Below are 27,743 nucleotides of genomic sequence, written 5' to 3' on the forward strand. Positions count from 1 at the left end.
CGGCTCGGAGGTAGCGGCGGGGCGGCGGCGGGAGGAAGGGCAGGGGTCCGTGCCGGACGGGTGCCCGCAGCCCGGCTGCGCAGGCCTGGCCCGCCGCCCTCGGTGACGGCAGCCTGGGGTCATCTTGGGTCCGTGTGGCTGCGCCTGGCGTCATCCCCGCTCCAAGGGATATGTTCAGTGCCGTCCGGCTCTCTTTTGCGGGAACCGATTCTAATTCTGGAGAAACGTTGCTGATTATTTTCCTCCCACAGAAATCAGTGAATGATTCAATCTTTTTCTGTCACGAAATCTGCTAAGAAGTCTCTAATCACTGAATTCTCCGCTCTGCTAGCTAAAACTCTTATTCCAAGCAATGATTTCCAAAACTTTCGGAGACAATCACTTGAATTCGAAATTCGAATTCGTTTCCCATGAACTTTGTTACTGGCACCAATTTTCTATTTTATATCATAGCAGTGACCATCTACGAAGATCAGGTACTGTCTTTATTCTGTGTCTAGAGCAACAGACACATCTTTGAATGTTACTTTGCAGCACCTATTGAAGATTGTGTCAAAATGGATCGTGAGTATATGACGAAGATCAACCATTACTGTCAAACGCATAAACTTTCAGTGCTCTATGACACCATCAATGTGACCGGCCCATCTCATGATCCTGAGTAAGTTTACTTTGTATGTCAATAACTAGCACGGCACTTCCTGCAATGAACAAACTGTAAAGCTTGCAGTCAGAAATATTAATTTGCTGAAAGCACATGTGTAGTGGGAAAGCTGGTTGAAACCATGAATTGAATGGTAGGTGCACGGGGAAGACATCATGTGATACAGTTTAAGGAGAAAACTTATTTCAGGGGTGATGGATCTTTTTCAGAAAGTGCCAGCAATGCACCTGTTACTTAGTAGTAACTATTGTATGTTATGTATCTCCTCTCAGAAGGTGGATTGGGTCACAGCAAGAATTTCAATTATGATTTCAGTGCTACAAAGCAAAGTGTTTACAAAGCATTGTTGATTTCTAGCCAGAAAGGTTGGATGTATTAACTGATTGTGTACTAATATATTTAATATGTAGTATATTTTTTAACATCTCTTACAAGAAAAGGATCTTTTGGTTGAGAAGTTTTGCTTTCCCTTTTAGAGACAATGACAGGTGGTGGAATATATTTTATCTTTTAACGTTGATACAGTTTATTTTTTCCCTTGCCAAAGGTTGTAGGTACTCAAGATCTGTAATATTTCCTCTTGTGATTTTTTTAAAAAAATTTTTTTGCTAGTTTGCATGAAGACAAGCCTTATGCTAATAATTAATACATTTCTTTTGATGTGTTGCATGTTGTCAGATAACACTGTGTATGCCGATTTATTCTTAAATCTGTCTACCATCCCAGAATAAATTAATAGATATTATCTGGATCTCAAATGTTAATAGTTATCTTATTTTTTTACCCGTGTGGCTCATGTAATTCAAAAAACTAACTCTTATTTCAGTAAAGACCACAGCTCTGATCACACAGCAACACCTTCATTCTTCAAAAGTGATGGCATGGAACTGACAGAACATACATTCCAAGTTGTTTATCCCATTTGTTGTGGTTTTTCATTGTTTTTCTGTGTGTTCTGCTACATTCACAAATGAAATTCAGCCCATTGTGTGACAGTGGTATCTCAGAAAATCCTGGGTAACTTGGGCTATTCCAAGGATACAGTAACATGTCTGCCCGTAGTGATGTGTGCTGTAAACCTTCTGTCCCCTTATGCTGTCCTTTCCCGGTGTTCTGCCTGCTAACTGGATGCATTGACCACTGCTGGTTGTGAGCTAGCTCCCTAACTGCTGTGCTGTGTCCCATCTCATGAGTCACCTTGCAGCTGTCTGAGGCACGTGCAGAGATACCTCCCATCCTATCATGGTTCTGGTGCTGTGGCTGCTTCCAGTACTGTGTCTGCAAGGGCCAGTGCTGGACACAATGTAAGAAGGTTAAAGGAGACCAGGGTGGCTCAGTCCTGAGCTTTCTTGGTCTGGGAACACAGAGAATGGACAATTAGGCCAGTCCTGCCTAAACACGTCAAGTCTGGGAATTACTTATTAACTTGGGGTTCTGGTGAGCTCTTCACTTGTGACCAACTCATGTAATGTTCCTGCAGGTAATCCTGAACTTGGTCATGGAGACGCACTGCAGATTTCCTCAGGATGCTTAAATAAAATGGTGTATTTTTGATGCAGTGTCATAGCTGAATGTGTGTAGTATTCAGCACTTAGGTATGGGTTGACTGACAAACTCCTTCCCAAAGAACAACCTTTCTTACATGTTTTGTTTTTAATTTGTTGTTTCCTATGTGTAGAGTATATGGCACACTAAGGGGGTGCCTTTTCCTACTGTTTACCTCCTTAAGATTTCTTGTTAAGCCTTGCTTACACAATGAGAGCAAGCACTTCATTCTGCATCTTAATTGTTTCCCACCCAAATATTTAATTAAAGGGAAGTGGAAAATGAGGTTGGAATAATGAAAAAAGTGAGTTCCTAAAGTCACTATACTATTTGAGACCAATTTTCCCACAGAGGAGCTCACAGTGCTGTACCTTGACTGTGTGAATCCATCCTGTTGGCTGTGAGCATTTGCATGCTGTGCTGCAATCTGAAGCACAGAGATGCTCTGAGGCTCTAATGATCACTTTAACTTGGTGCAAGTGTGTGCTGCTGCCACAGGCAGAAATCCAGTTGCTGTTTTCTCCTCTGTTGCCTTTCGTGGAAAGGCAGTATCAGAAACATCAGGGGATTTGCAGCTGCAGGACAGGTTGGATCTGTAAGGACTGATTAGTTTGAAATCCAACCATTCGTTATTAGGGCACAGTGGTGGGTTCACCCCAGGAGGCAGTGAAACCCCCAGCTAACTACTCACTTCCCCCCAGTGGGACAGGGAGAGAATCAGAAAGGTGAAAGGGAGCAAAAAGTTGTGGATTGAGATAAAGACAGTTTAATAGACAAAGCATAGCTGGATGTGTGACCAAAGCAAAATAAGGAAGTTGCTTACTCCTTCCCATCAGCTGGCAGATGTTTCCAAGAAAGTGGGGCTTCATCATGTCCAGTGTGTACTTGGGAAGGTAAACACTATAGCCATAGGTATCCCCTCTTCCTCCTTCATCTCCCAGCTTTTGTTGCTGAATGTGATGCCATAGGGCATCCCTCTGGCTACCTGCCGTGGTTGTGTCTCTTCCCAGCTTCTCACATATCCCTCCTCTGCTTGCTGGAAAGCCAGAGTGGGAAAAAGAAAAGAACTTTGCTGCAAGCACTACTCAGCAGTAGGTAAAACATTAACTCTGTGTTAGTTCCAAAGCCACAACACAGCACCATTCTGGCTGCCCTGAAGAAGGGTAACCCCATCCCAGCCAGATCCAGTGCTGTTGGTCCTGAGCTGCATCAGATTCGCATTCTGACTCGTGGAGTTGCCATGCACAGTTGTGGAATGGAGGGACAGAGAGGGAAGGGATCAGCAGTTGAGCAGAGAAAGGCAGGACTGGGGCCTGTGTTTGTTTGTTGGTAATTTTTTTTTTTTTTTTTTTTTTTTGGTGGGGCTTTTTTATGACTGCCTTTAAATTCATGTCTCACAAGCACCAGACATGGTTTTTGCTCTTATTAAGCAGTGTACATCACAGGGTGTTAAAGGTGAGTGTAATGTCACGTCTGGTTTCAGGAAACAAAAATAAGCTAATCTTTCCTCTATGTAGTGTCACTACTGAGATGTGTCTTGGTGTTAGGGCTTTACAATCTTGCTTGTAACAGTGCTGACCTCATCCATTCTTATGCTTTTAAAAAGAAATTATTTTTATTTTAAAAAGCAGTTAAGCAGTTAAAAGTACTGTTGGAACTAATAAAGTGTATGCATTTGTGACTAGAAAGGAAAATTTTAAAAGTATTTATACTGAAGATTATGATAATCATAGGTTTGATATTAAAAAAAACCACATTAATGCTTCAGTACTTCCCATAGTGTATCCTATAGTGCTTTGTAGATAATAAACCCCAAAGTTCTGATAAGGTTATTAAAGTATATATGTAGCAATGTTTTAGACAAGTTTCCTTCATTGCAGGTTCACAGTTGTTGTCAAAATAAATGGTAAGGAATATGGTAGAGGCACTGGTAAAAGTAAAAAAGAAGCAAAAGCAGTAGCAGCAAAAGAAGCATGGGAAATGATTAAGAAGGAGGTGAGTAAATAGTAGGATTAAGTTTGGGGAGTTACTATCACATGTAATGTAGTAAATGTTAAAGATTAATACCTGAAAGTAGACTTTTGATAAAATGTTGTTTAATTTGAAACAGTTTTTAATTATTCAAGCTGTCTTTTTCTGTTTTATTCATCACTTTTCTACTTTTTATCACAGATTTTTTTTCCTTACTTTTTTTTCCTATAGGGTTGATATCTAATACTGTGTTTCCTCCTCGGCTATTACAGGAGGATAAGGAAATGTATTTGCCTTTGTTAAGCTGCCTTGGTTTATCCAAAGTGAGCAGTGGTCCTTTTATATCTTGACAATTGTTCAGTGATTCGATGTCTTGAAAACATTTGTAGGGAATTGCTCAGTGTGTCTGTTGCCACTCTGCTAAAGAAATTGCTTGCTTTCACTTGTTATAATTAATCTTTTTTTTCCTTTTTATTATATTCTTTACAGTAGAGCTAGTTATATACTCTAACTTTCCTTGATTAAGTCTAGGTTTGAATTTTGCTCCTTGATTTTCTGCCAAGTGTTTTGCCCTTCTTTATTTGCTGTTCTTTATTTTTCTTTTTGACTTTGAATGCTTCTTAGCACCTTTTGAGTGAAATCTTTCCTTACCTTGTTCTGTATGGCTTTTGTTGTGTCACTGTCATTACTTTAACACAATTGCTGCATGTCTACTGATAGGTTACTGATGTTGACTAATCATGAGACAGCTGAAAATCCTGCTTTCCCCTCTTGTACATGCACAGGAGTGTTTGCAGCCCTTGCTAAACGGGAGCATCAGCAGCATCCTGCTGCCATCCCTTCTTCACAGCTTGTTCCCTATATTTTCCTAAAAAGGGTGGGATGAGGCATGGTGAGAGGTTGTTAAAGGCAAAAGTGTAGTACTTGGAAAGCCAGGTTTACATTTATTCAAAATGTAATAATTATGCTTGGGATGTCTGTCCTTTGCCACAAAGGACTCAGTTAATGGAAACTTGGGATTTCTTAAGAGTGTTTTGAAATGTGGACACACCTTGCAGCTATATTAGTTCTTGTGCACTGTTTATCTTAATGTATTTTTACGCTTAAGTTTTCAAGTTACCCGTTTTGTTTGTTTTATAGCATAAGAGTCCCTCAAATGTGGAAGCTGCAGAGTTAACGACAACTCAAACAACCTCCTCACCTGCACTGAACAAAGATTATGTCAGCCTATTAAATATTTTTTCCCAAAAGACACGTCACATAGTTCATTATCCTAACACTCGTACTGGAGATGCCCATGCTCCCACGTAAGATATAATTTACCTTCCTGCTTACTTCTAATACTTTTTGTGTTTACTAATGCTCCCATTAGTTATCCTTGGTCATGTTAGCTGAATCTTTAGGAGGAGTAACACCATCTGCCTGAGCGCATTATCCAAAAGCTTCTTGAGCTCTGTCAGGCTGGTGCTGTGACCATTTCCTTGGGGAATCTTCCAGTGCCCAGGCACCCTCTGGGTGAAGAATCTTTTCCTGATATCTGACCTAAACTTATCCTAACTCAGCTTCATGCTCTCTCTTTGAGTCCTGTCACTGGTTACCACGGAGCAGAGATCAGACCCTGCCCCTCCTGTTCCCCTCACGAGGAAGCTGTAACTGCAGTGAGGTCTGCCCTCAGTCTCCTCCAGGCTGAACAGAACAAGTGACCTCAGCCATTCCCTTTACAGCTTCTCCTCAAGGCCCTTCACCATCCTTGTTGCCCTCCTTTGGACACTCTCCAATAGCTTAATGTCATTTTATATTATGGCACCCAAAACTGCACACAGGACTTGAGATGAGGCCACCCCAGAGCAGAGCGGGACAATCCCCTCCCTTGCCCGGCTGGTGATGCTGTGCCTGATGCCCCCAGGACAGGGTTGGCCCTCCTGGCTGCCAGGGCACTGCTGGCTCAGGTTCAACTTGCCAGGGACCAGGATGTACAGGTGCCCTTCTGCAGTGCTGCTCTCCAGTGAGTTATCTTTAAGGCACAACAAATTAGTTACCTACCATAATTAATTACATTAAATGTATATGGAAAACGCTGTCCTGAAGATGTATACTTCAGATTTCCATTCTGTAATGTCACTTGATTGTAGTGTTTAAAAATCATAAATTGAGACTTGTCATATGGGATACAAGACTCGATTCCCTGTTGTATTTTACAGGTATTTTGTTAGCTGTACAATTAGTGGTCGTTTGTATGGAAGGGGCACTGGACCTTCTCTAGGTGCTGCAAAACAAGCTGCTGCAAAGGAAGCATATGAGAAGGTAAATAAGGAAAGTTCTCTGACACTATGTGCTATATTTAAACTTTTCACAGAAGTTTAAGTCTTTGAACCAATTTCTTTGTTGTATTTAAAAGCATATTCCATGTATACCACTGAAGAAGGAAACAATCCATATTGTTAGTAGAATTTATGTTGTGCTTCTTTATTCAGTTCTGGATTAAAAAACCCAAACTGTTAACAATCAATATCTCTCTGTGTTTCAGAACAGGTCTGATATGTTGTCATTCAAGGATACACACATTTAAAAAATTTTAAAATTCCAACTTGTATACCAGTTGTCTTCTGTGAGATGTGTTGTTAAGCTGGCAGGCTATGAACATACCTCTTTTACTGTGTTCTGTTGGACCAAAAATCTGTTGTGTAATGTGAGAGGCAAAAGCAGGGGTCAGAATCAACAGGATTTGCCTTCAGTAGTGTTCCAAGGCAGAGTCCTATGAAACAATTGCTGACACCATCCTCTGGAGAGCACAGCTGTTGTCTTCATGTTGGCAGCTGTTATTTCCACATGTGCAAAAAACTATCAGAATTCCAGTAGTGATTCAAACCCGCTTCTGAAATGTACAGAACATATGAACTAACTAAATGGAGGGTAGTTTAAGGGAAAGAATGGCAGAATAGGGGTGGAAAGAAGCCTTTTTTACTTTTAAGTACTTTTAAAATTATTTGGATATTACTGTGAATTTCAAATGCTTTTAGAATTGTTTTTAAGTCAACCACGTAATTAATTAATGTCGTATTATAGCTCTAGGAGCCTTTCTTAATATCTTCCTTTGTTGCAAACCCATGGATCTTTTTGTTTTCGTTGAAGTCTGAAATTTATTACCTCAAACAGAACCTGTATACCATATAGTCTAAATTTTAGTTGAGTTGTTTTGGGTTGGTTTTAATTTTTATTAATTCTCAGTGATGTCTGGGTAACAAACAAAATGTAATCTGGTAAAAAGTAGTAAAGGTCCAGTACTCCTGTATTTAAAAAAAAAGGGGTTTATTTGTTGGCTTTCATTTAAACATAAACCCTGTGTTTTTGTGTCCATGATACTGTGATGGAATACCAGGAAACATGAAAAAAAAAAAGAAATTTTGTTGACTTTTTGTGAGGTGGTTGTCTGTATCCATTGAGGTTGTTGCTTTTTAATGTTACTTTTGTGCTCTTATGACATCGGTAGTGGGAGGAAGGGGAAGAACCTCTACTAAGTATTTGGGATATGGTTTTTTTAATTCAACCCTAATTTAGTTATGAGTTTTGGAGTGTTTTCATGCTGAAGACATTGAATGTCAATTTGTACTGACTCAGGTTTTCAGTTCTGCTGATTACATATATCAAAGGCTACATATGTCTCATTTTCCACACAGCAGTTGCACATGCAGCAGACAACAAAGATGTTTGCTTTTCATAACTCTTACTCTTATCCTGTTTTTGAATAGAATCCAGACTCTATTTTGTAAATGTGTCTGTATAGTACCCTCACTGTGACAGGGTCCTGTGTTTTCCTGTCTCTGGGTGGAAATTGGGCAGATGCCTTTCTTCTGCAGGGCTTTGAATGTTTAGTGCAGTTACCAACTTGCTCTTAGGATCCTGTAATCTTCCCTCTGCCCTCTCTGGATGGCATCTTTTGCACTAGAGATTTGTTTATGTGATTTTGTTAAACATTCTTGGCTTATCTTTTTTTTTTTTTTTTTTTTTCTTTTCCCCAGATGGAAACTGAAAGATCTAATGGCAGTTCTACATTTAGCAAAGACAGCAATTCCTCTCAAGTGCCAGCTGAGTCTGACTCAGAGTAAGTTGGGTTCACTGCTAAAGTGATAACAATGTATTTAGTCATCTTATAGGGTAATGTAATCTAGTTCTAAATAAAAGATATAATTTTATTGCAGTATAAAGCTATCTAATTTTAACTTCTGTTCCTTAAACTTCAGAGCAAAGTTTGTTCTACTTGTGCAGTTTTATGTGAGTCTGTATGGGATAGCTTATAGTAAGTTTAGAGCTTTCTGATTTGTTCACATTTTATGAAAGGTAGTTCTTTCAGAAGCATTTTTTCTGTGATGTAAATACTCATTCAATAGCATTATTTCATGCTATTTTAACACTCATTTTCCTATTGTGACACTCTTGTGAACTCTCTATAATTCAAATTGAGTACTCTCCAGTGCTCCGTATTCTGCTTTCTTCTCTCCCTTTTTTCTTTTTTGTTTTCTGCCTTTTTTCATTCTACATGAATCTTCATTTGCACCAAAGGGAAAAATTTGCTTAGCAAAAGAAACTGAATATGCATTAAGTTTGATATGTGATTTAAGAAACAGCAGTTTACCTGTAGTGCCACTGCCACTTTTACATTCTTCTATCTTCTAGATATCATAGGCTCATTTTATAATAGAAATAAAGAATATTACAAAGTCTTGTTAGTTTAATAGCTTTCAAGCAGGATGTCTTGTAGTTTGAATCAGTCATAATTGTTAATGCTTTTTCAGTTTTGCTTTAAAAACTCTGTTTTTTTTGGTACTTCTTTTCTTGTGAGAATAATTTTATTTATTATTGTGTTACTTTCACCTAAAAATAGTCCATTATTTTCCAGTAAAAATAGCATTGGCTTTGCTGACTCATCTGCAAAGTTGGTAGAAAAAATGAATGACATGGCAATATGTGAAAAGCCTTCACCTTTTCAGGTATAGTATGAAATACATATATTACGTAACTACATTTTAGACCCTGAATAGGGCATGCTTCTTGTCAGAGTGTAACATCAGTTTGTTGTTTTATCCACTAATCATTGGAAAATACATGCATTTTTCCTAAGAATGTTCAGTAATGCTAACGATTAGTCATTTCCTTCTGGATCAAATTTATGTAGTGTTTAAGAAATGCCAGTACTCCCAAGGAAAGGGTCAAACTAAGCTCATTATTTGTAAGGATAATGTTATGCATGTTTTTGTATATGTGAAAAACACTGAGCTAAAATTCATTCTTATGACATTGTTTACATAAGGTATGATCATATTTATAGGCAATTCCTAGATACACTATCAGACATGTTTTAAACAGACTGCAGTGAAAAAATTCAGGATACCTCAGTTAGGATTTTTTTTTTCTGTTTTCCATGTAGAAAAATGCACAAAGTTCGAAGGCCAAAAGGTATGTGTTTATTTCTAGATTGCTATCTCCTGTAAATAATATATACCTTAAATAAATTTATTTTTTCTATCTCTAGTGAAGAAATGCTGCTATTGGCAGGTATATTTCTTTTCTCATCATGTGTTAGAAAAATGGCTCATTATAAATTTTGCTTTTGTCCTTGTTAAAGAAAATTGGCAGCTAATTTTGCTTATTTTGTAAGAAACAAGGAAGAGGGAGCAAATATGTCACATTCAAATAAAAGTGTGCCAGCTGTGGACACAAATACTGGAGAAGAGAAGGGGAGTCCGCACACTGTCAATAAAACGTAAGAAGGATTTTTTTAATTAATATTTATAAGGCAAGAACAGTATGTATGAATCTAGGTTTGTTTCTTTATTTGCAGTAGAAGGAGGGAAAATACTGCTGTGAAAAGAACTTTCAAAGAAAATTGATACTAGATTTTTTTTCCTTGAAATTTCAAATCTAGCATAGGAATTGACAAGCAATGGTATTTAAAGCATTTAAACCAAATGTCATTCATGTGAAGATGTGAGGGTAGTTACCTGACATGCCTGGAAAGGTCAGTTTCCCTTGTTGTTTTCATCTCCAAGGCTGTGATTTAGACCTGTAGATTGGTCAAATGATGACTGCAGGATGATATTGCAGTAGATGCATTAAATCTGTCAAGATTATTTTTATATCCTTAATTGAAAATTAAGTATAATTGTGGTTTTCTTTTTCTTTTTTTTTTTTTTTTCCAAAGATTCCTCGAACATTTTGAAAAAGTAGAGCCTATTGGTGCAGGTGGTTTTGGGAATGTTTTCAAGGCAACATCCAAGTGTGATAAGAAAACCTATGCAATCAAACGAGTTGAATTCACAGAGTATGTACTGAATGTTTATTTCTGTGTTTTAGGACAACCTTAGTCAATATGTTAATACTTTATTTTCTCTCTTCAACAATACTAGGGGCATTTAGGTGATTTTCATTATTAATTATCTGTCCTTTCTAGTAAATTGTTTTCTTTATTTGCAAGTGAACCTGCAAGTGGTCCTGAACCTTTGTTAATTTTTGGATGTAATGGGTTAATTTCTGCTGGAGCTGTAAAACTTTAGGTGTGTTAAGTTCTCTTTTCCCTGAGCACAGCAGTTATCTGGTTGCTAATATTGCAAAATGTGTGTGAAGGAAACCTGATGATTTTTAAAACATTGAAAGCAGCCCTGTTACTTTTGAGAGGCTATATGGAAAATTTCCATATCAGTAATACAAAATAACTATAGTTACAAAAAATAGAAAAAAATCCATGTAATAAATGTTGTGGTTTGTAATTGGAAAATGCTTTCTATCTGACCCATGTAGTCATTACTCTTATGCTGTGTTACTTGTCTTTTATAAATCTCAACAGAGAAAGATGATCTTAATTTTTTTTAGAGTAATTTTCTGTTATCTAGTGGAGTATTTTATCAGCAGTTTTTAGGTTTTTAATTTTTTAGGTTATCTATTGAAAATGTTTTAAATTGTTGGAGATACTTGTCCCTTAAATTGTGTAATGTGTACATTTCCCTTTGGATTCTTGTGTTCTTTGCAAATACGTGTTGTTTTCATTGGTGTTGCTATCCTGACAACTATAGTGAAAACTTACTGATTCTTCAAGTAATGACTGCTGCTTTGCTGGTGGGTTTGCAGCTACCTGCTTTTTCAGCTTTGTTTTCAGTGGGGATTTAATTCCTAATGGGGTTAAAACACTTTTTGCACTTTGAATAACTGAGCAGATGAAAGAAAACCTATCAGATTTGTAACTTCAGTTTTGACCTTTGAACTTATATGAAGGAGAATATTATGCTTTGTTTCTAAATTAATATAAAATTACCTCTATCCTGCCACTTGATAGCCTATCTTTTATTTAACTTTGTATTACACTGTAATAGGGAAATGTCTTTTTTTTTTTTAATTCTTTCCTCCCTCCTGATAGGAAAGTAGAGCGTGAAGCACAAGGGCTTGCGAGACTTACACATGAGAACATAGTGCGCTATCATTTCAGCTGGAAAGGGGATGACTATATCAAGTACCCAGACTCAAGGTAACTGAAATAATAGTTTGCATTCACAAATTTTTTCACAGCTGTAGTGAACTTCATGCTATTGATAGGTTATCAATTATTTTACAAATATCTTTTTTCCTTGATTAATAAGGTACATGATATAGTTTTATAATTCACTCCTCTTTCAATATATGGAACTTAATGAATTTATAGGCAAGAGTAAGAATGCAGAACTCAAAATTTGGGGCAAGAATTAACAACAGAAAAATTGTCTGACAGTTGGCTACCAAATTCCTGATCAGAAGTTTCTTTTTTGTAATAAGTTAGTATTTTAATTGTGATGCCTGAAACAGTTTTGATTGTTTAGAAAAGGAATACAAAATGAAATACTCTTTAATTTAGAGGTAGCTTTTTGACACTGAGACTTGTGTTAAAACAGTGGTGAGAGTTTTACTTGTAAATTAGACTATTAACTTTTCCAAGCTTCTGTCGTAAGCTTTTTTCACTGGCTGTGAATTCATACTCTTCAGATAGGCTGCCATACTTACTTAGAGCCATAAAATATTAATGGATTCAAAATTATGGTTGGCATGATACCTCTCCATTACTGTGCTCATTAAGTAAGCAGTAAAATGGGGGGAAAGGGTCTGTCAAAACAGAACCATTAATATGTTGGAGCCCCAATATCATGTGTATATTTTACATTAAACAGTTACTGGGTAAAAGAAAAAAAAGTCCTCAAAGCAGAGGTCCCAGACTGTAATTTGTGCCCTGACCTCAAGACTACAGAGTCCCGAGCCATTTAATGCTTGTTCTTTCAGTGCTTTGAGCAGCTTTATTCAAGGGCACTCATCACACAGTGTACATAGAAAAAAACAGTGCATGCTTCTCTTTCTATTTTCCTTCCCCTTGCCATCTCCAGCCTCAGCCTATCTTATGAGCTTCTCTGGAATGTGGGAGGCTGACAGATGGGTGAATATATTTCATCTAGATTTCCAGTTCTCAGAAGGGTTTCTGTGACTAGCAGACCAATGTCAAAAATGGTCACTGCACTACCTTCTTGACAGGACAGAGTTGGAAAGAACATGACCATTTTGGGCAAGATAGGAAGGCTGATGCTGTATCTCTTGAGCAGAATAGAGAACATGTGTCAGGGTCTTGCAGCAGTTCCTGCAAGACCAGATGGAGCCAAGGACAGTGGTATTTCTTCCTGGATAGGGCCTGCTTCTAGGTATGAGGGAAATAGAACTTGGGCTTTCAGAAAACTACCAGTGTGAAACTAGAAACTTGCTAGAAAGCAAGCAAAACTTTAGAAATATTCCAGGAATATGTAGCAACTGAGCAGGGGTTCTTTGGGTTGCAGTCCTTTTTATTTAATACAAATTGCTCTAGTATCTTCCTTAAAATTAAGGGACTTGCAGATTTTGTTTTGGGTAACTCCAAAAATAATTATTAGCAAAAAGGGCTTTTGAAAATTACTTGGGAGGAATTGTATCTTGCCAATTTCAATATGGTATGTAATTTTCTTTTGAAGCTGGAATTCAAACCAGAAAATTCTCTGTCTTTTCATCCAAATGGAATTCTGTGAACAAGGGACATTGGAAAACTGGGTTGCAAAAACTAGCAAAGACCAAAAGTATCATGAAATGGCACAAAACAAATTTTTACAAATAGTGAAAGGAGTGGAATATATTCATTCTAAAGAGTTAATTCATCGAGACCTCAAGGTATGTAGAAAAAAAAAAAGAAAAAGAAAAGGCTAAAGGTAGTATACTTACTGGAATTTCAGAGAATGTTAAATTGGTGTAGTCTTTGCTTACTCTGTTATGTACCCTACTAGTGTGCTTCTTTGGATATTGCTAGTGATTGATTCTCTTTCAGCAGCTGGCTGAACCTCATCCTAAAATCAGGTGAACTTGGAAGATCTCAGAACACAATAGTTCAGAGAATCAGTAGTCATCAACTAACAGGCATTTTCAGTGTGTTACTGGGTCACAAGCTGCCTATTGGAAAAAGAAAAGTTGAGTCTAGAAAGTGGCTCTTGCCATATTGTAAAGGGATAGTTTATCTATCCTAATACATGCTGTGTTTGATAATAATGTGCTCTAGTTACTTTTGTGTATGCATATGAAAGTTTGAATGCTACAGTTTTGGATAGACTTTTTCACATCTCTAGATGTGCACAGTCATAAGAAGATTTTATTTCAATATAAAGATTCTAAGGGACAAAGCCTTCATGGCTTCAGGATGGAAGCTATAATGTTGCTTACAGAGATTTAAATCACTCACTTAGTAAAAAAAAAATCATTAGTGTGGTGGCATTCCTAGGGTTAAGTTAACTTCCCTGCCTGACTACTCGGGAGCCTCTCTGGCAGTCAAATTCCTACCACCAGAGACCTTCACAGCTGGGACTGAAGTCCCTTTACAGCAGGCAGCTCCAGTGAACCCACCAAGTGCCTCACTTGATCCCCTACACACCCCGCCATATTTGATGCTCAACATGGGATTCAAACCCTTGACCCTGAGATTAGGAGTCTCATGCTCTACAAGCTGAGGTAGGAATGAGGCTGTGGTCGATCAGGAGTGGTATTCTCAAATTTAATGCTCCTACTGAATCCACATGCTGCTTGCTCACTTGCCCTTCCCCTGTGGCAGGCTGGAGAGAACTGGAGGCACAAAAGGTAAAGAGCACAGGTTGAGATAAGAACAATTGACTAGAAACAGCAATGACATAAAACAGACAAAAACAGTAACATTAAAACCGGAAGTCTAAAAACAGGGTGATTCACATGCAAAAAGTTCACTGTGGAGCCCTACCTGATCATGCCATGCTCCCATGACCTGGAAGCGAATCCTTCCCCCATTCTCAGAAAATGACATGAGGTGGTATAGAACAACCTCCTTGTCCTAGCCATGTATTCCCGACTGATTACTGCACAAATTAACCCTCTCCTGACCAGAACCAAGTTATACTGCTAACTCTTCTATCTGTATTTGAATTGAGGAGCTCTCCTCTCCTCTGCTCTGCTGTGAGCTTAGGTGCTTGGCCATCTGAGATCTCATAGCCCAGAATCAAAGTTGCAGGATAGGGTCAAGCTGAGATTAAAGTAATTTGTGCCTGGTAGGAATAGAGTCATTAAATAGTGTAGCCAGCTACAGGTACTATATTAAATATGGGTAGTCATGGTCAGACTTGAACAGAACAACTACACAGAGCATTCTTTACATGAAGATCTCCTATTAAGTATCTCCTGGCCTTATGGACCACTGGAGCTTCTTTGAGTAAAAGACAGCATGAGGCTATTTGGTTTTGTTTTAAAAACATTCAGAAGTGTAGTTTCTTTATGTTCTTTGGGAAACTTCATTGAAGCATATATAGTTCTATTTTTAGTTGTTTGACTTCATGTTCTGGTTTTGGCTAGGATACAGTTAATTTCTTTTCAGTAGGTGGTACAGTGCTGTGTTTTGAGTTAAGTATTATAGCAATGCTGATAACACACTGATGTTTTGGTTGCTACTAGGTAGTGTTTATTTTAAGTCAAAGACTAGTTTTTTACATGGAAGAGGGGCTGATCTGGGCTTTGGAAGGAGATCTGGCGTCAGTCAGTGGGTGGTGAGCAATTGTACTGTGCATAATTTTTCTCCTTGTTTTGTTTAGGTTTTTTTTTTATACTTTTATTATCATTATTGTTTAACATTATTATTAAATTTTTCTTTTGTTTCAATTATCAAACTGTTTTAAACACAGCTTACAAGTTTACTTTTGATTCTCCCTCCCGTTCCACTGCGTGGTGCTTAGTTGCCAACTCACCTTAAGCCATGACACTGTCAAATTTAAAAAGGGGAAGTTTAATGGAAATGTAAACATGATACTCTGAGATACCTGTAGTAAGCCTTAACTCTGCATTTGATTGAGTGCACATGATCTTTCCGTGCCTAGGAGAAACTCTGATTTGAGTGGAATTCCATGTAAGACTAAATGCTTTGCCTAAGTGTATCAAGTTCTGGCTAGGACTGAAGAGTGAAAAGTACTTTGGGATATAGACTGTTATATGAACAGTGTATTTGAAGAGCAGTTAAAGCATGACACAGTTATGACTGAGCTAGTGGAAAAAAGGTGCAGTTACTGCAGAATGTACTACTTGAAATCTAGTTTGTGTTTTTAAAAATTCACTTAACTTATTCCTCTTTTCATACCATCAGTTTCTTAATGGTACTTCCTGAACAATCATCAAATTTTATGGGAAACCCTTCTGTGGCTGATTATGCTTGATGATAAACCTTGGTCATTTGGTGATTTTTTTTTTCTTTTTATTTATATATATGAAAATAGCCTCAGAATATATTCATATCACATGATAATAAAATAAAAATAGGTGACTTCGGTCTTGTGACTTCTGTGGCATTTGATACTCTGACTGAGAACAGAGGAACAAAATCGTATATGGCACCAGAACAGGTAATTATCCTGCTGCATTAGTGTCTCTGTAATTAGACATGCACTATAAACTCAGCACTGGATGTTCTCAATCCTAATCTCAGTATTAAAGCAAGTTGCCTAAAGTTCCCTGGTATGACTCTATGAAAGGCTAGCTGTACTCTGGAGAAAGCTTTGCCACAAGTGTGGTAAAGTTTTTTGTTCTCTGTGAACATAGAGTCTGACACTGCTTGCTGTAAGGAATGCTCTTGTAAAACCAGGCTGCCAGACATATATTTAGATTTTAATATAGGGGCCCTGTTAATTGCATAATTTGAGTTTCTCTGTTTCATTATTTGTCACAGGGCAACATTGGCATGCTTTATCTGTATATGTCTGTATAAGTTTTAATTTCAGGGTGTTCAGCCACTATTTAACAGGTCACAGGCAGAAAGGGTTAACAACTAAGAAGGATATTGAGTAGGGCCAGTCCTGTAGCCTTGGGGTAGAAATTTCTGTTGACTTGCAATTTTGCTTTAAGAAGTGCTGTTCTCCAGTTGGATTTGATACTTACATTGTTCTATTCGAATCTTTCTAGACTGGGGCCAGATATGGAAAGGAAGTAGATATTTATGCATTGGGATTAATCTGGTTCGAAATTCTTTCGGCATTCACTTGTCATGAAAAAACTAAGGTATGTAATCTTTAAATTTAAAAACTCCCTCTGTTGTTGTTTTGCCTTGCTTCTGGTATCACTTATTCCATTCTAAAAGGAATCTCTTTATCTTGAGTATTATCTCTATTTATGTTTTTTTACCTTAATTCATTTCCATAAAGCCTGTAAGTCCTCACACCTCAGTTGAAATGTCATAACTGAAGGAAAGAAATACTGCACTTTATTTCACTTCTGTCCTACTACATATACACTAAAGCCCGAGCATGCTAAAGAATAAAGTCAAGCAAAAAAGGATGTCAAGTTTCTTATGTATCTTTTTCTTTGATCAGAAACTTAAAGGGAGTATTTTTCTAATTTTATTATGGATAGGTGAGTTTTGTCTCTGCCATGCTCTTGTCTTCACTGCACAGTGGAGCAAGAAGAGTTTCCACCAAATCCAAACCCTTGCAGTTTTCCAAGATGAAAACAAAAGTGATTTGGAACAGGTTTCTTTAAGTGAAACAGATATTATTTCAAAAAGAAACCTCTCGTTACTTAAGCTTTTTTAGAAAAGGTGTCCTGTATGTGCTTTGAGCTTTTTATGTGCAAACCTACATATTGGTAGGACAGTGATGTAGCTGCTGGGCATCGTGTCTGAAGTAATTGTGGTTGGACTCAGATTTTGAACACTGTTAATCAGATCATTTTTCCAGTGAGAAGATCATACCAGTGTGTCTGTTCAGCTTGGCTCTCTCCAGCCACCTTGAAGTACTTCCTCAGTCCTTCTGTTCCTGCTCACAGTTGACTGCAAATGCATGCACAGTTCCATGGTGTTTAGAGTTGGAAAAGCATAATTTCCTTAAACTATAGAAATCTTGTGCTCTGCAGGCAGGTGGGGAAGTTATGTGGATGGAAAGTCCTACAATGGTCTTCAGCTGCTCCATTAGCTTAGAAAGATTTTCATTTAATGGATGATAAACTTTAGTGCTGGCAAGCCCTGCTGTAAGAGCATCATGCAAAAGCAAAGTGGATTATTCTGTGCTGAATAACTGGTTCATTTGATGATCACCAGCATGTAGGGTCACAGGCCTAAAGCTACTGCTAGAGTAGGGGAAAAAACTCCAAGTTCATGGGAGCTATTGTTTTACTGGATAGTGGTTGTAAAGGGCTTGCTATGCCAGGCTTATAGGAATAGCTGATGATTCAGGATACACAGCTAAGTCATGAATGTCATCTTCAGGCAGACATTACACTAGTTAACAGCAAATTAATTAAGCAGACTGCTCTGTTTACCCAGAAAGCCACTTGCAGAATCACAGAATGGGTGAAGTTGGAAGGGGTCACTGGAGGTCATCTAGTCCAACCCACCTCCTCAAGCAGGGTTCCCTAGAGCATGTTACTTGAACTTGTGTCCTGTGTACCTCCAGTCAGGGGGACTCCACAGCCTCTCTGGACAATCTGTTCCAGTGCGCTCACTACTGGCTCATGGATGGCTTGTTGTCCATCAGGACCCCCAGGTCCTTCTTCACAGAGCTGCTTTCCAGCAGGTCAGCCCGCAGCTTATGCTGGTGCCCAGGATTATTTCTGCCCAGGTGCAAGACCCTGCATTTTCTTTTGTGGAATTTCAGAAGGTTCCTCCCTGCCCAGCTCTCCAGCCTGTTGTGGTCCTTCCAAAGGCCTGCACAGCACTCTGGGGCATTGGCCACTCATCCCAACTTTGTGTTATCAGTGAACTTGCTGAGGAGGCATCGGCCCCTTCATCCAGGTCATTGATGAACAAGTTAAACAATATTAGGTTCAGTACTGAAGCTAGGAGGACACCACTGGTGACAGGCCTGCAACTAGGCCCTGTGCTGTTGAGTGTGACCCTCTGGGACCTGCTGTTCAGCCAGGTCTCAGTCCACCTCACCATCCATTTGTCCAGCCTGCTCTTCCTGAGCTTGCCTGTCAGGATGTTGTGAAAGACAGTGTCATATAAAAGAAAAAAAAAAAGGTTAACCAAAAGTCATTTCCATAGCATATAATGACAAATCTTTCGTTAGCTGCTTTGAAGTCCATGTAGCATTTTGTACAATGACATAGAAATAAATGTGTGGTACTGAATATGATAAAAAGAAGGAAGCACACCTGCTTGGCTTGCAAACAAAAATTCAGTTGTCTTGCTTTTTTCTTTTCTTTCAATGTCATTAGACAATATAAATCCATTACTTTTAAATTAGATAATGGCTCTGAAATAGAGGATGATTGAAACAAACATGTCATTGTTGTGTGTGAAGCTTTTAAGATTAGAAATGGATAATAGTTGATGAAAAGTCCATAAACCAAATCAAAGCACAACTAAATGAAAAAAGCCCCAACTTCCAAACTGTTTACAGTTACCTTTTGAAGCTTTACATTTCCTGTAGATTTGTGTTTTCCTAACTACTTCAGTAAACTATAGGGGTCATAAAGTGGAGATGCAAAACATAACAAATGAAAGCATACCAAAACTATTCTCTTTTAATAATTTCAGGTATGGCCTTCTGTTAGAGAAGGTGTGCTTCCAGTGCACTTCAACTTACAATTTCCAACAGAGGTATGGGATTTTAATATATTTTTTGAGTACTGTATTAATCAAAAAATAAACAAAACAAAAACCCAAAAACCCAAACTATTGACTTTTTTTTTTTTTTTGCAGGCATCCATAATCAGAAAGATGCTTTCAACAGACCCTTCAGGAAGAATCACTGTATCTCATTTACTTGACCTTGTTAAGTCTGTTGATAAAGAGAAGGCACTTAGAAATTATTCTTATTGAATGTCCTTTCACACTGTGTTTAAATCCAGAGTTTGATGAATTTATTACAATTGATGAAATGACAAGAGATGTCAGAAGCAACAGCAAGACTTGGGGTGTGTCTTTTCCTTGGCCACATCACCATTCATGTCTGCTGGCTGCAACCAGGGCAGGGCAAGAAATCTTCATCTTCATCTGCAAGAATCTTCATCTGCAAGGAATCACACTCAGTTTTTACCTGGAAACATAGGTTGTAGCTGAACTGGACTGGTATGTACAATACCAGTCCTTTTCCTCTCGAAGATCCTGTTGATTTGCTAAAATGCTAACTGGGTTGTGCCAAATCCCTGCATGTGCTGAATCCATTATCCCTTAAGGTTATCTATTGCTTTCCATGGAAGAACTGCTGTCTTGGTGGTATGTGACTCAAACCTTTCTGATTTGTTCAGTGATATTGTTAATTATTACTGGAATGCTCCTATTAGTACCAAGAGTGGTTTTGGCAGAAAAGATACTAGGAATAGGTGCATATTATTCTTCACTGAATTTCAGTACTTTAAGTTTTCTTATCTCTTCACAGTTGCTGATGACTTAGCACCTTCAGTGCTCTGGAATTTCAACTTGTAAAATGAGGATTTCTTTAAATGTTAAACATTCAGCTTCTAGGAAATCTAATTTAGAACAAATCTCAATTTTGAAAACTTTAGGTTTTTATGGTTGTCTTTTTTGAAAGGAACATTCAAGGTGATATTAATATAGGAAACTTCTCATCATTACAGGAAAATTGCCTCAGTAGTAACCATTTGAAATCCAAGGCTGAAAGAGCACTTTAAACATTCTCATGCTTCTAGGTTTTAGTCCCTTATTGTAATACTGAGGTATGCCTAACCCTTAGTAACTGTACTTAGTACCTCTGGTGTGCCCACTGCCAGCCTCAAAAAAGGGAACAGCAGGTTCTCTGCTACTCTTCATTTGTATCCTTCAGAGTTCAGCCTTGCCTGAACTTCAAGTACTGTGTGTGGTGTGGGGAGCAGGGTGAAAAGACAGGCACATTGGGCCTTCAGGTGCTTGTCTGTGAGCTTTATCTTGTCAAACTGTTCATTGATGTGGGGTCAACATAACTCCATAAAGGCAAATGAGCAGAGATTTCTAAGCAAAAAAAATAGGCAAATATGTAAAGTACTGTATGCTTTTTCTGAAATGATAATGAGTTAAAAGTGGGTGACTGCTCTAAAATAAATAAAACAAAAGAAGGTATTTGTATTCTTAGGGAAACTACTGATGTTCTGGTGCAAGTATTTGTTGCTAAATAAGAATGTGATTTTACATACTTTTGTAAGGCCTTACACTGCTTTCTTTTTTTCTCTTTTATCATGAATGAAATATATAGAATCATAGAATGGTTTGGGTTGGAAGGGACCTTCAAGATCGTCCAGTTTCAACGCCCTTGCCCTGGGCAGGGACACTTTCCAGTAGATGATATTACTCAAGGCCTTGTTTAACCTGGCTTTGAACACTGCCAGCAGCAGGGTATCCAGAGCTTCTCTAGGAAACCTGTCCCAGTGCTTCATCACCTTCACAGTAAAGAATTTCTTCCTAACATCTTATCTCAACCTTTCACTTTGAAGCCATTCCCCCTTGTCCTGTCACTACATGCCCTTGGAAAAAGTCCCCTTTCAGCTCTCTTTAGGTACTGAAAGGCTGCTCTAAGGTCTCCACAGAGCCTTCTCTTTTCCAGGCTGAACAATTCCAACTCAAGCAACTTCATTTGCCAGTTCCCGCAGGACCAGTGGATGCAGCTCAGCAGGTCCCATGGACTTGTGCACCTCTAGGTTCTTTAGATTTTCTTGACTCTGATCTTCTCCTTGACATCCCTGGCCATATGAATTCCATCAGGGCTTTATGCTCTCCTAACCTTATCTTTGACTGGAATTCACAGTGTGTTTCACTGTGCCAAACTAATTAGTATTTCTTTGCAGTGGTCCAGATCTGTGAGAAATTATATATCTTTACAGACAAAATAGCACCATTTCTGCTTTCTCTTCTCTTTAATCTATTGGGATAAAATTAACAGACAGTTGGACTTGATGATCTTAAAGATGTGTTCCAACCTAAACAATTCTATAAAACTATTCATAATATGAAAATGGACAATCTCTGGGTAGCATTTCCTTTACGGTTTTTGGACAGAGCAAAGTAGTATCGTTACCTTCTTGCTGTTAAGTAATACTGTACCAGTTTGTAACAGTAGCTTGTTCCAGTAGATTTTGATATATTTTCCCTGCATGGTATTTGTATACTTCAGCACTAACTTTTTATAAATGGCTAGTTATAGTAGCAACTGCTGTTACCCAAAAATAAAATATCAGTTAAAGTGTACTTTTAAGTAAAAAAACGAAAATCCACCATCATGATCTAATTCTATTTAATTATGGAAAATATGCATCTTTATATACAACAGAATATTCGTTCAGTGATGTCACTGTCACGTTTCACAAGTTTTTTTTCCCCCCCACGAAGTTTAAGATAGTAAGAAAAATCAGTCTGGTATTTAGGCATCTCTGTAAAGATGAAAAAACTTGATTTAACACATTTTGTAATAAAATGATTGGCCAATATTCATGCCTTTACTCATACTTGAATTTTATTACCAGTTGGCTAACACATAAAGTTGTGAAAAACTCAACCTACCTCTCAATTACAAATACCAAATTTTAATTCCTATTAAATTGTGCATCAAACAGAAAATATTAATTTAGCTTGTCAACTTAAACTCTTCTGCATACTTTGGTAAGAATTCTTGAGTATGGCATAGCTCCAAGGCTTTTAAAAGGTACTATGAGTTATACATACTTATCTAGGGCTTCTTCCTTTAGACTGGCTTTAGTCATGATCTGCAGCACTGTCTCCAGGACAGTTTGAAGATAAATCTTCAGAGTCTATAGGGTAAGCAGGAAAAAAGTGAGTAATTGCAGCTCAGGGAAGGAAAAATGGTTGCCAGAAATATTTCTAGAATCCTTGTAGAACAGATTAAATAGAATTCAAGGTTTACAAGTTAGTAAGTCTCAAATTTGTTTTAAAACAGCAAACACAAATTCTACTCTCTTTAGTGTTGTGAAACTGGATGGTGTTCTAATTGTTTCAGAAACATGTGCCAGCTTTTTATGATATTGGTTTTAACATCTGAATTATGTTTTCTCAAAACTAATTAAATTTTAATATGAGTTTAAATAAATTTCAATATGGTTTGCTGTGTTTTGTTGCGTGTGTGTGGGTTTTTCTTGTTTGTTTGCTTTGGCTAAAAACCTAAAAACTGGCTAACAGTCATAACAACATTATATACCAAGCTTTGTGCAAAAACCAGCGGCCTGGAAGATAAATTTTCTCTGCAGATTCAGAAGCTGAAGTAAGAGAAAAACAAAGGATATACTGTACAGCTGGAGTCTAGCTGCATAAGCAAAGTAAAGCACCTACAAAAGCTTGGTTCACTCTCACCTTCATAGGTTGTTCCACACCAAATGCAATAGAAATGCTCCTCTCTCAAATAGGCCGTCAGGATGTGTAGCTTTTCTGATACCTAGAGATAAGTACGGGTATGTGATGACTTGGGCCTCACATGACATAAACCACTTTGATACTGGTTTGTTAAAACAAAGTCTTTAACCTAATGCTATGGAAAAGCTACACAATACTGCAGCTCAGTAAGACATGAAGTTTCCCACATTTGTAGAAGAGTGCACAGGAATTAATGATCTCTGGAAAGTTAATGGCTGTTGCTTGCTTATCCTTCTTTCCAGCTAAGAAATCTGCACTGAAGAGAAAGAGCTAAAAATATTACTTAGCTACCCGACTTCATGTATATGGTATCTTGTGTGGATTTTTTCACACCTAATCTCTGCCAATCAAACACATAAGGCTAACAGCAGCTGTGTAATCTAGTTCTTAAAAATATGTATTTTCACTGCCCATCTTGAGATATTCTGTGAAGCATTTTCAGAAATTATTGACTCTAAACTTCAACCAAAATTAACATTCAAAAGCAAATAACTGTGATCTTGTGCATCTTGGCTAAGGCAAAAAATGTTTAAAATTTAATTTCTAGGCTAATTTTTTCAAAGATCAGCCTCAAAACAGATGAGCAATATATCAGTAGTTTAATATTTCATAATTTATCATGTAACTGCTATAGAAGTCACTGCTCTGGGATTGCAAAGAGGCCCTTTACTACAGTGTGGGAAATACACTTTATACATGCATGTATTCATACATACTGTTTCAAGGAATATTAAATTTAATTTTGAATTGAGCAATTAATTCAGTTGAAGAGCTTAAACTTACACTTAAGTCTGAGCTTGTGCATTCATCTTCCTTGTCTTCCTCATCCTTTTTGTCTTCCTCTTCAGGTTTTATCCAAAACCAAGTCTCCTTGGGAACACCAATATCCTTAAGTAACAAGGGATTTAAATGGAAGTTATCTGTCTTTGTAAGTTTTCTTGTAAAATGCTGGATAAAACTAATTTCTAGAAAGTTAGCCTTTAAAACTTGCACGTATAGTATAACCAAGAATTACTAAAGCTGTAGGTAAGTATAGCAGTCCACCAGACTTTTTTTCACTTTTTTTTTTTTTAACAATGGAATGCAGGCCAATGCTAACATCTAATTCTATTTCATCTGTTTGGTATGTGCAAAACTACACAACAATGTAATAATCTCACACCAAGCCTGTGAGCAGATACCCTTACTATCAGTTGAAGACATGCCCCAAGTTATTTTATCAAGAGATCACATGGTGCTTCCTAATTCACCTCAGGTAAAGTTGAAGGAAGAAAAGTAAACAAGGATGATCTAAGCTTAATTCAACTGACTGCATTTGAAGCAAACTAAGCAGTATAGAACAATCTCAGCAAAACTTCTGAGGTGTTCTTGACTTCTACCTGGTTAACAGAGGAAGAAAAAAACCTTAAGTTTTCAAATTTATAGTACTTTACTGCTACTACCCACATTATTCCTTGCAAGTGGAAGGCACTTAGTTTTGTGGGATTCTTTGCTTTTTTAACTCTAGTGAATCTGCTGATTCTCTCAATGATGATCCCCATTCTTGGAGGTACAAAAGATCTGCCTGGTCCTGGACAACCTGCTTTAAGTGACTCTGCTTGTGGAGGAAGGCTGAACACGATGACTTCCAGAGTCCATTCCCAATGTCAGTCACTGTGTGACGATGTTGCTCCCTCACTTGAGGCAAACAGCACCATTATATAGGAAAGCCTGATACTGGCTACTGGAAGATATGCAAACAGCTCACAAGTAACCAAAAAAATGCATAAGCAAAACAACAGGTCCTCATGTAAGTTACCATCAGGTTGCTGTGCACCTTCAACTATCTTGATGGTACAAACATTGACTTTGAAATATTTTAAGAGGGCTCAAGTGTTGCCAAACATCAAAATTTAAGCAAGTTACCCCAAAATTTTAGAGAACTTCCAAGAACTGAACCACTGCACTGCAGCCTGTATCTCTGACCTCTGAAGTCTTCCTTCCAACCCTCCAGAAAACCACCCAGGTCTCACTTTTTGTGTATCTAATTGCTGGCAGGCCCTCTGGCTTTTTCGCAGGTCCCCTTCCATCTTACGTTCTCCTTGTTTCGTTTTGAATCTTATTCTGTTAAGAACAAGCAGAGGTAACTAAGCAGACAGACACACATTGACAATGCATTACAGTCCACAGCTTTACAGAACCCAAAAATCTAAGATTCTATTCTTACTAATTTTCTGAACAACATTAAAGCTAAGAAGTCATTCTGACATTGTTTCTGTGGGAGCACACTTGTATTTCTTGGGAATGATACCTTTAAGATACTTTTTCTGACCATGGTACTGTTTCTTCATTAGGTTTTCTTAAGACATAAAAAAGTGGTTCACTAAACATCTGCAAAAGCTACAGCCTTCCCTCAGCTTCTCTTCTCTATTACAAGCAAATCAGGAGAAAACCAAAACAATAGCATCTTTAAAAATGTGCTCTGACTTTTAAAACTATTGTACCAACAGTGCTTAGGAGTATCTGTGGATTTTCTATTTCAAAATATATGTTTCTCCAATTAAAAAAGCTGTATATGACTTGAGAAAAGTTAGTATATATATTATTTGCATTATTAACAATTAGAAAATTAAATAGTGCAGCACATGCTTTTAGCATTACAGTGTTCATCTACTTTTGCTTTAGAACTGAGAAACAGTTACTCTGTATTGTACCTCTCACCCTTCATTCAAAACATTCAAAAATACTAGCACATTGAAAGAATAACCAAACATCAAGCATAAAAATAACTGCTATTTAGACATTCCTTGGAATATCAGTCGTATGACTTTACCTGAACTGATCTGCAGCTTGTTCATTTGCTTGTTTTTTCATATGGAGTTTTTGTCTATAGTTTTCCAGTTTTTCTTCAGCTTTTCGCTTTTTTAATTCCTCGTGACCAAGCCCACTTCTGCCTATGTAAGTTTAAAAGATGAATGTAAGCAGTTGAGAAGCTCTGATATCCACCTAAATAAATCAGAAAATACCACAAACCTGTTTTTATGTTCAGAGGAATAGGTTCAACAATGCCTTCTCCTGTGAGAGAAAAAAAAAGTCAATTAAAAAACCTGAGTTTTTCTCAAACAGTGACTTGTGCAGTATATTCAAGTAGGCAAGCTGCTTTTGCCATTATTGTGATTTTTTTGCTTGGAAGTTGAAAACTTCCCAATGAATATACATTTAGTGCACTACAAATGACACAGCTGTACTGGAAACTGCCTCTCTTTTTTGGCTCCTCTGCTGGAATCCTATGTAACCTTTTTGTGACAGGACCAAACTGAAATAAAATGTGTTGACGTGGCAGGTGTAAGATACCTGTGATGAAGACTGCTTTGTTACCACCTTCTGGAGCCTTTTAATTCTGCAATCTCATAGCAATGATGAATAAAAACAATCTGTCTGGGCCAGTTCATTGTGACTGTCTGCCAGAGTCGCTGAACTGGCACAGCAGTTATTGATTCCTTGTTTTACTGATTTTACTTTGTCTATTCAGGCTTCATAAGGGTAGGCCAGTGCGTGCTGTTCCTTTTTCAAAATCCAATTATAAGTTTCAAGAGGGTCTGAAAGTTTTTTTGAACGCTATTAGCTTTGCAAAACCATCAAAACATCCTTAATGCAATTCCTGTAGGCATGCAGGTACACAATTTCACTTACTCAGCTGCAAGTGCTGCTCTTCCCTTGCATCCCCTCAACACCCTGTACTATTTTTACTTCAGTTTTAGGGATTTGCTCTCATATTTTGTTCTGCCACAGCACCCTCACAGTTCTGTAATGCTGTGGCTCTCCAAGAGGCACTTATGGACCTGTCAACAAATGAAGTGACAGCTGCAATCTATAAAATATTAAGGTATAACTGAATGCAGACACCACTTCCAGAGAGTGACAAACTTACCACTTTTCCCAAGGGCCTGGCCGCTCTTGTAGCCCATCTTCTGGAGCAAAGCAAAGCCTTTGTTCTCATTGCCCAATGCACTTTTCAGTACCAAGTCACGTCTCTCTTTTTCTTCTTCTTTTATGCTTTTTTGTCTGTTCTTCTCATTGGCTTCTTTTTGCTTTTCTTCTTTCTGAATAGCTTCCTTCACTCGCCTCACCATGGGCAAACCTGGCCTGACATCCTGCCTGCGAGTTAGTAATTCCAGCAAATATTAGCGTGGGTTTGATTTTTTTAACAGGTTTACAATCACTTAAGAGGGGTAGGAAAAAAGAGAACTACCTACTTACTTAATAAATAAATCAGACATATAGTCCTCCTCTTCATCTCCCTCCATGCTTAGCACGCCTCTACGCCGACGCCTCGCCTATGGACACGGTCAGTGCGTGTTACCGAGCATTTTATTTCTCTGTGCGTCCCCTGCGAGGTGGGGGACGGAGGGGCCGAGGGACGAAAACACCGGAACCCGCCGGGCCGGGCTGGGCTGCCCCCTGCCAGCGCCGGGGCACCCGCGCCCGCCCCCAAGCCCACAGCGCGTCTTCCCGGGCTCCGCTACCGCCGACCACGGGAGGCCGCGACGCCGCTCCACGCCCGGGAGCCCCGGCGAGCTGCAGCCAAGCGCCAAGAGCCGGGAGAGCCGCGGGAGCAACCCGGGAACCGCGCACCCACCGGGCCCGACCCGGCCCGGCAGCTCCGCGGCGCCTGCGCGGGGCCGTCCCCGCCCGCTGGCGCCT

At 38.3% G+C, this 27,743-nt stretch overlaps 2 protein-coding genes across 6 annotated transcripts; one reads left to right on the forward strand and one right to left on the reverse strand.

Annotated features, from left to right (window-relative positions):
* Positions 1–19,548, forward strand: EIF2AK2 (eukaryotic translation initiation factor 2 alpha kinase 2). 2 transcript variants are annotated; one of them, XM_041404376.1, is made up of 15 exons: positions 1–661; positions 4,090–4,204; positions 5,321–5,487; positions 6,382–6,484; positions 8,200–8,282; positions 9,078–9,168; positions 9,606–9,634; positions 9,804–9,941; positions 10,380–10,499; positions 11,589–11,696; positions 13,192–13,384; positions 15,991–16,116; positions 16,673–16,768; positions 19,242–19,304; positions 19,407–19,548. In XM_041404376.1, exons 1-15 carry the CDS (start codon positions 558–560, stop codon positions 19,524–19,526), a joined length of 1,656 nt encoding a protein of 551 aa, XP_041260310.1. In that variant the 5' UTR covers positions 1–557; the 3' UTR covers positions 19,527–19,548. The 2 variants fall into 2 exon arrangements, with proteins under 2 accessions (XP_041260310.1, XP_041260309.1); XM_041404375.1 differs by having other exon boundaries at positions 9,837–9,941; positions 19,242–19,526.
* Positions 19,545–27,720, reverse strand: GPATCH11 (G-patch domain containing 11). 4 transcript variants are annotated; one of them, XM_041404381.1, is made up of 9 exons: positions 27,300–27,720; positions 26,971–27,197; positions 26,073–26,114; positions 25,873–25,993; positions 25,073–25,163; positions 23,844–23,930; positions 23,001–23,082; positions 22,359–22,444; positions 19,545–19,716 (listed from the first exon to the last, which is right to left on the reverse strand). In XM_041404381.1, exons 1-8 carry the CDS (start codon positions 27,344–27,346, stop codon positions 22,389–22,391), a joined length of 753 nt encoding a protein of 250 aa, XP_041260315.1. In that variant the 5' UTR covers positions 27,347–27,720; the 3' UTR covers positions 19,545–19,716; positions 22,359–22,388. The 4 variants fall into 4 exon arrangements, with proteins under 4 accessions (XP_041260315.1, XP_041260312.1, XP_041260314.1 ...); XM_041404378.1 differs by having other exon boundaries at positions 23,844–23,948; XM_041404380.1 differs by having other exon boundaries at positions 19,545–19,743; positions 23,844–23,948.
* Positions 27,721–27,743: the final 23 nt, after the last annotated feature.

The sequence above is a fragment of the Onychostruthus taczanowskii genome, unplaced genomic scaffold, assembly GCF_017590055.1.
Source record: "Onychostruthus taczanowskii isolate IOZ18803 unplaced genomic scaffold, ASM1759005v1 scaffold21, whole genome shotgun sequence".
Taxonomy (NCBI): Eukaryota; Metazoa; Chordata; class Aves; order Passeriformes; family Passeridae; genus Onychostruthus; species Onychostruthus taczanowskii.

What these genes read in the sequence shown, in the direction of transcription:
- GPATCH11 (XM_041404378.1), bottom strand. Translation starts at nt 27,346, where the DNA reads ATGGAGGGAGATGAAGAGGAGGACTATATGTCTGATTTATTTATTAA. An exon ending in ATGTCTGATTTATTTATTAA is followed by an intron (nt 27,198 to 27,299) that starts GTAAGTAGGTAG and finishes ACTAACTCGCAG; the next exon opens with GCAGGATGTCAGGCCAGGTT. An exon ending in CAAGCTGCAGATCAGTTCAG is followed by an intron (nt 25,164 to 25,872) that starts GTAAAGTCATAC and finishes TGTTCTTAACAG; the next exon opens with AATAAGATTCAAAACGAAAC.
- EIF2AK2 (XM_041404375.1), top strand. Translation starts at nt 558, where the DNA reads ATGGATCGTGAGTATATGACGAAGATCAACCATTACTGTCAAACGCAT. An exon ending in CAAAGTTCGAAGGCCAAAAG is followed by an intron (nt 9,635 to 9,836) that starts GTATGTGTTTAT and finishes TTATTTTGTAAG; the next exon opens with AAACAAGGAAGAGGGAGCAA. An exon ending in CTTGTCATGAAAAAACTAAG is followed by an intron (nt 16,769 to 19,241) that starts GTATGTAATCTT and finishes TAATAATTTCAG; the next exon opens with GTATGGCCTTCTGTTAGAGA.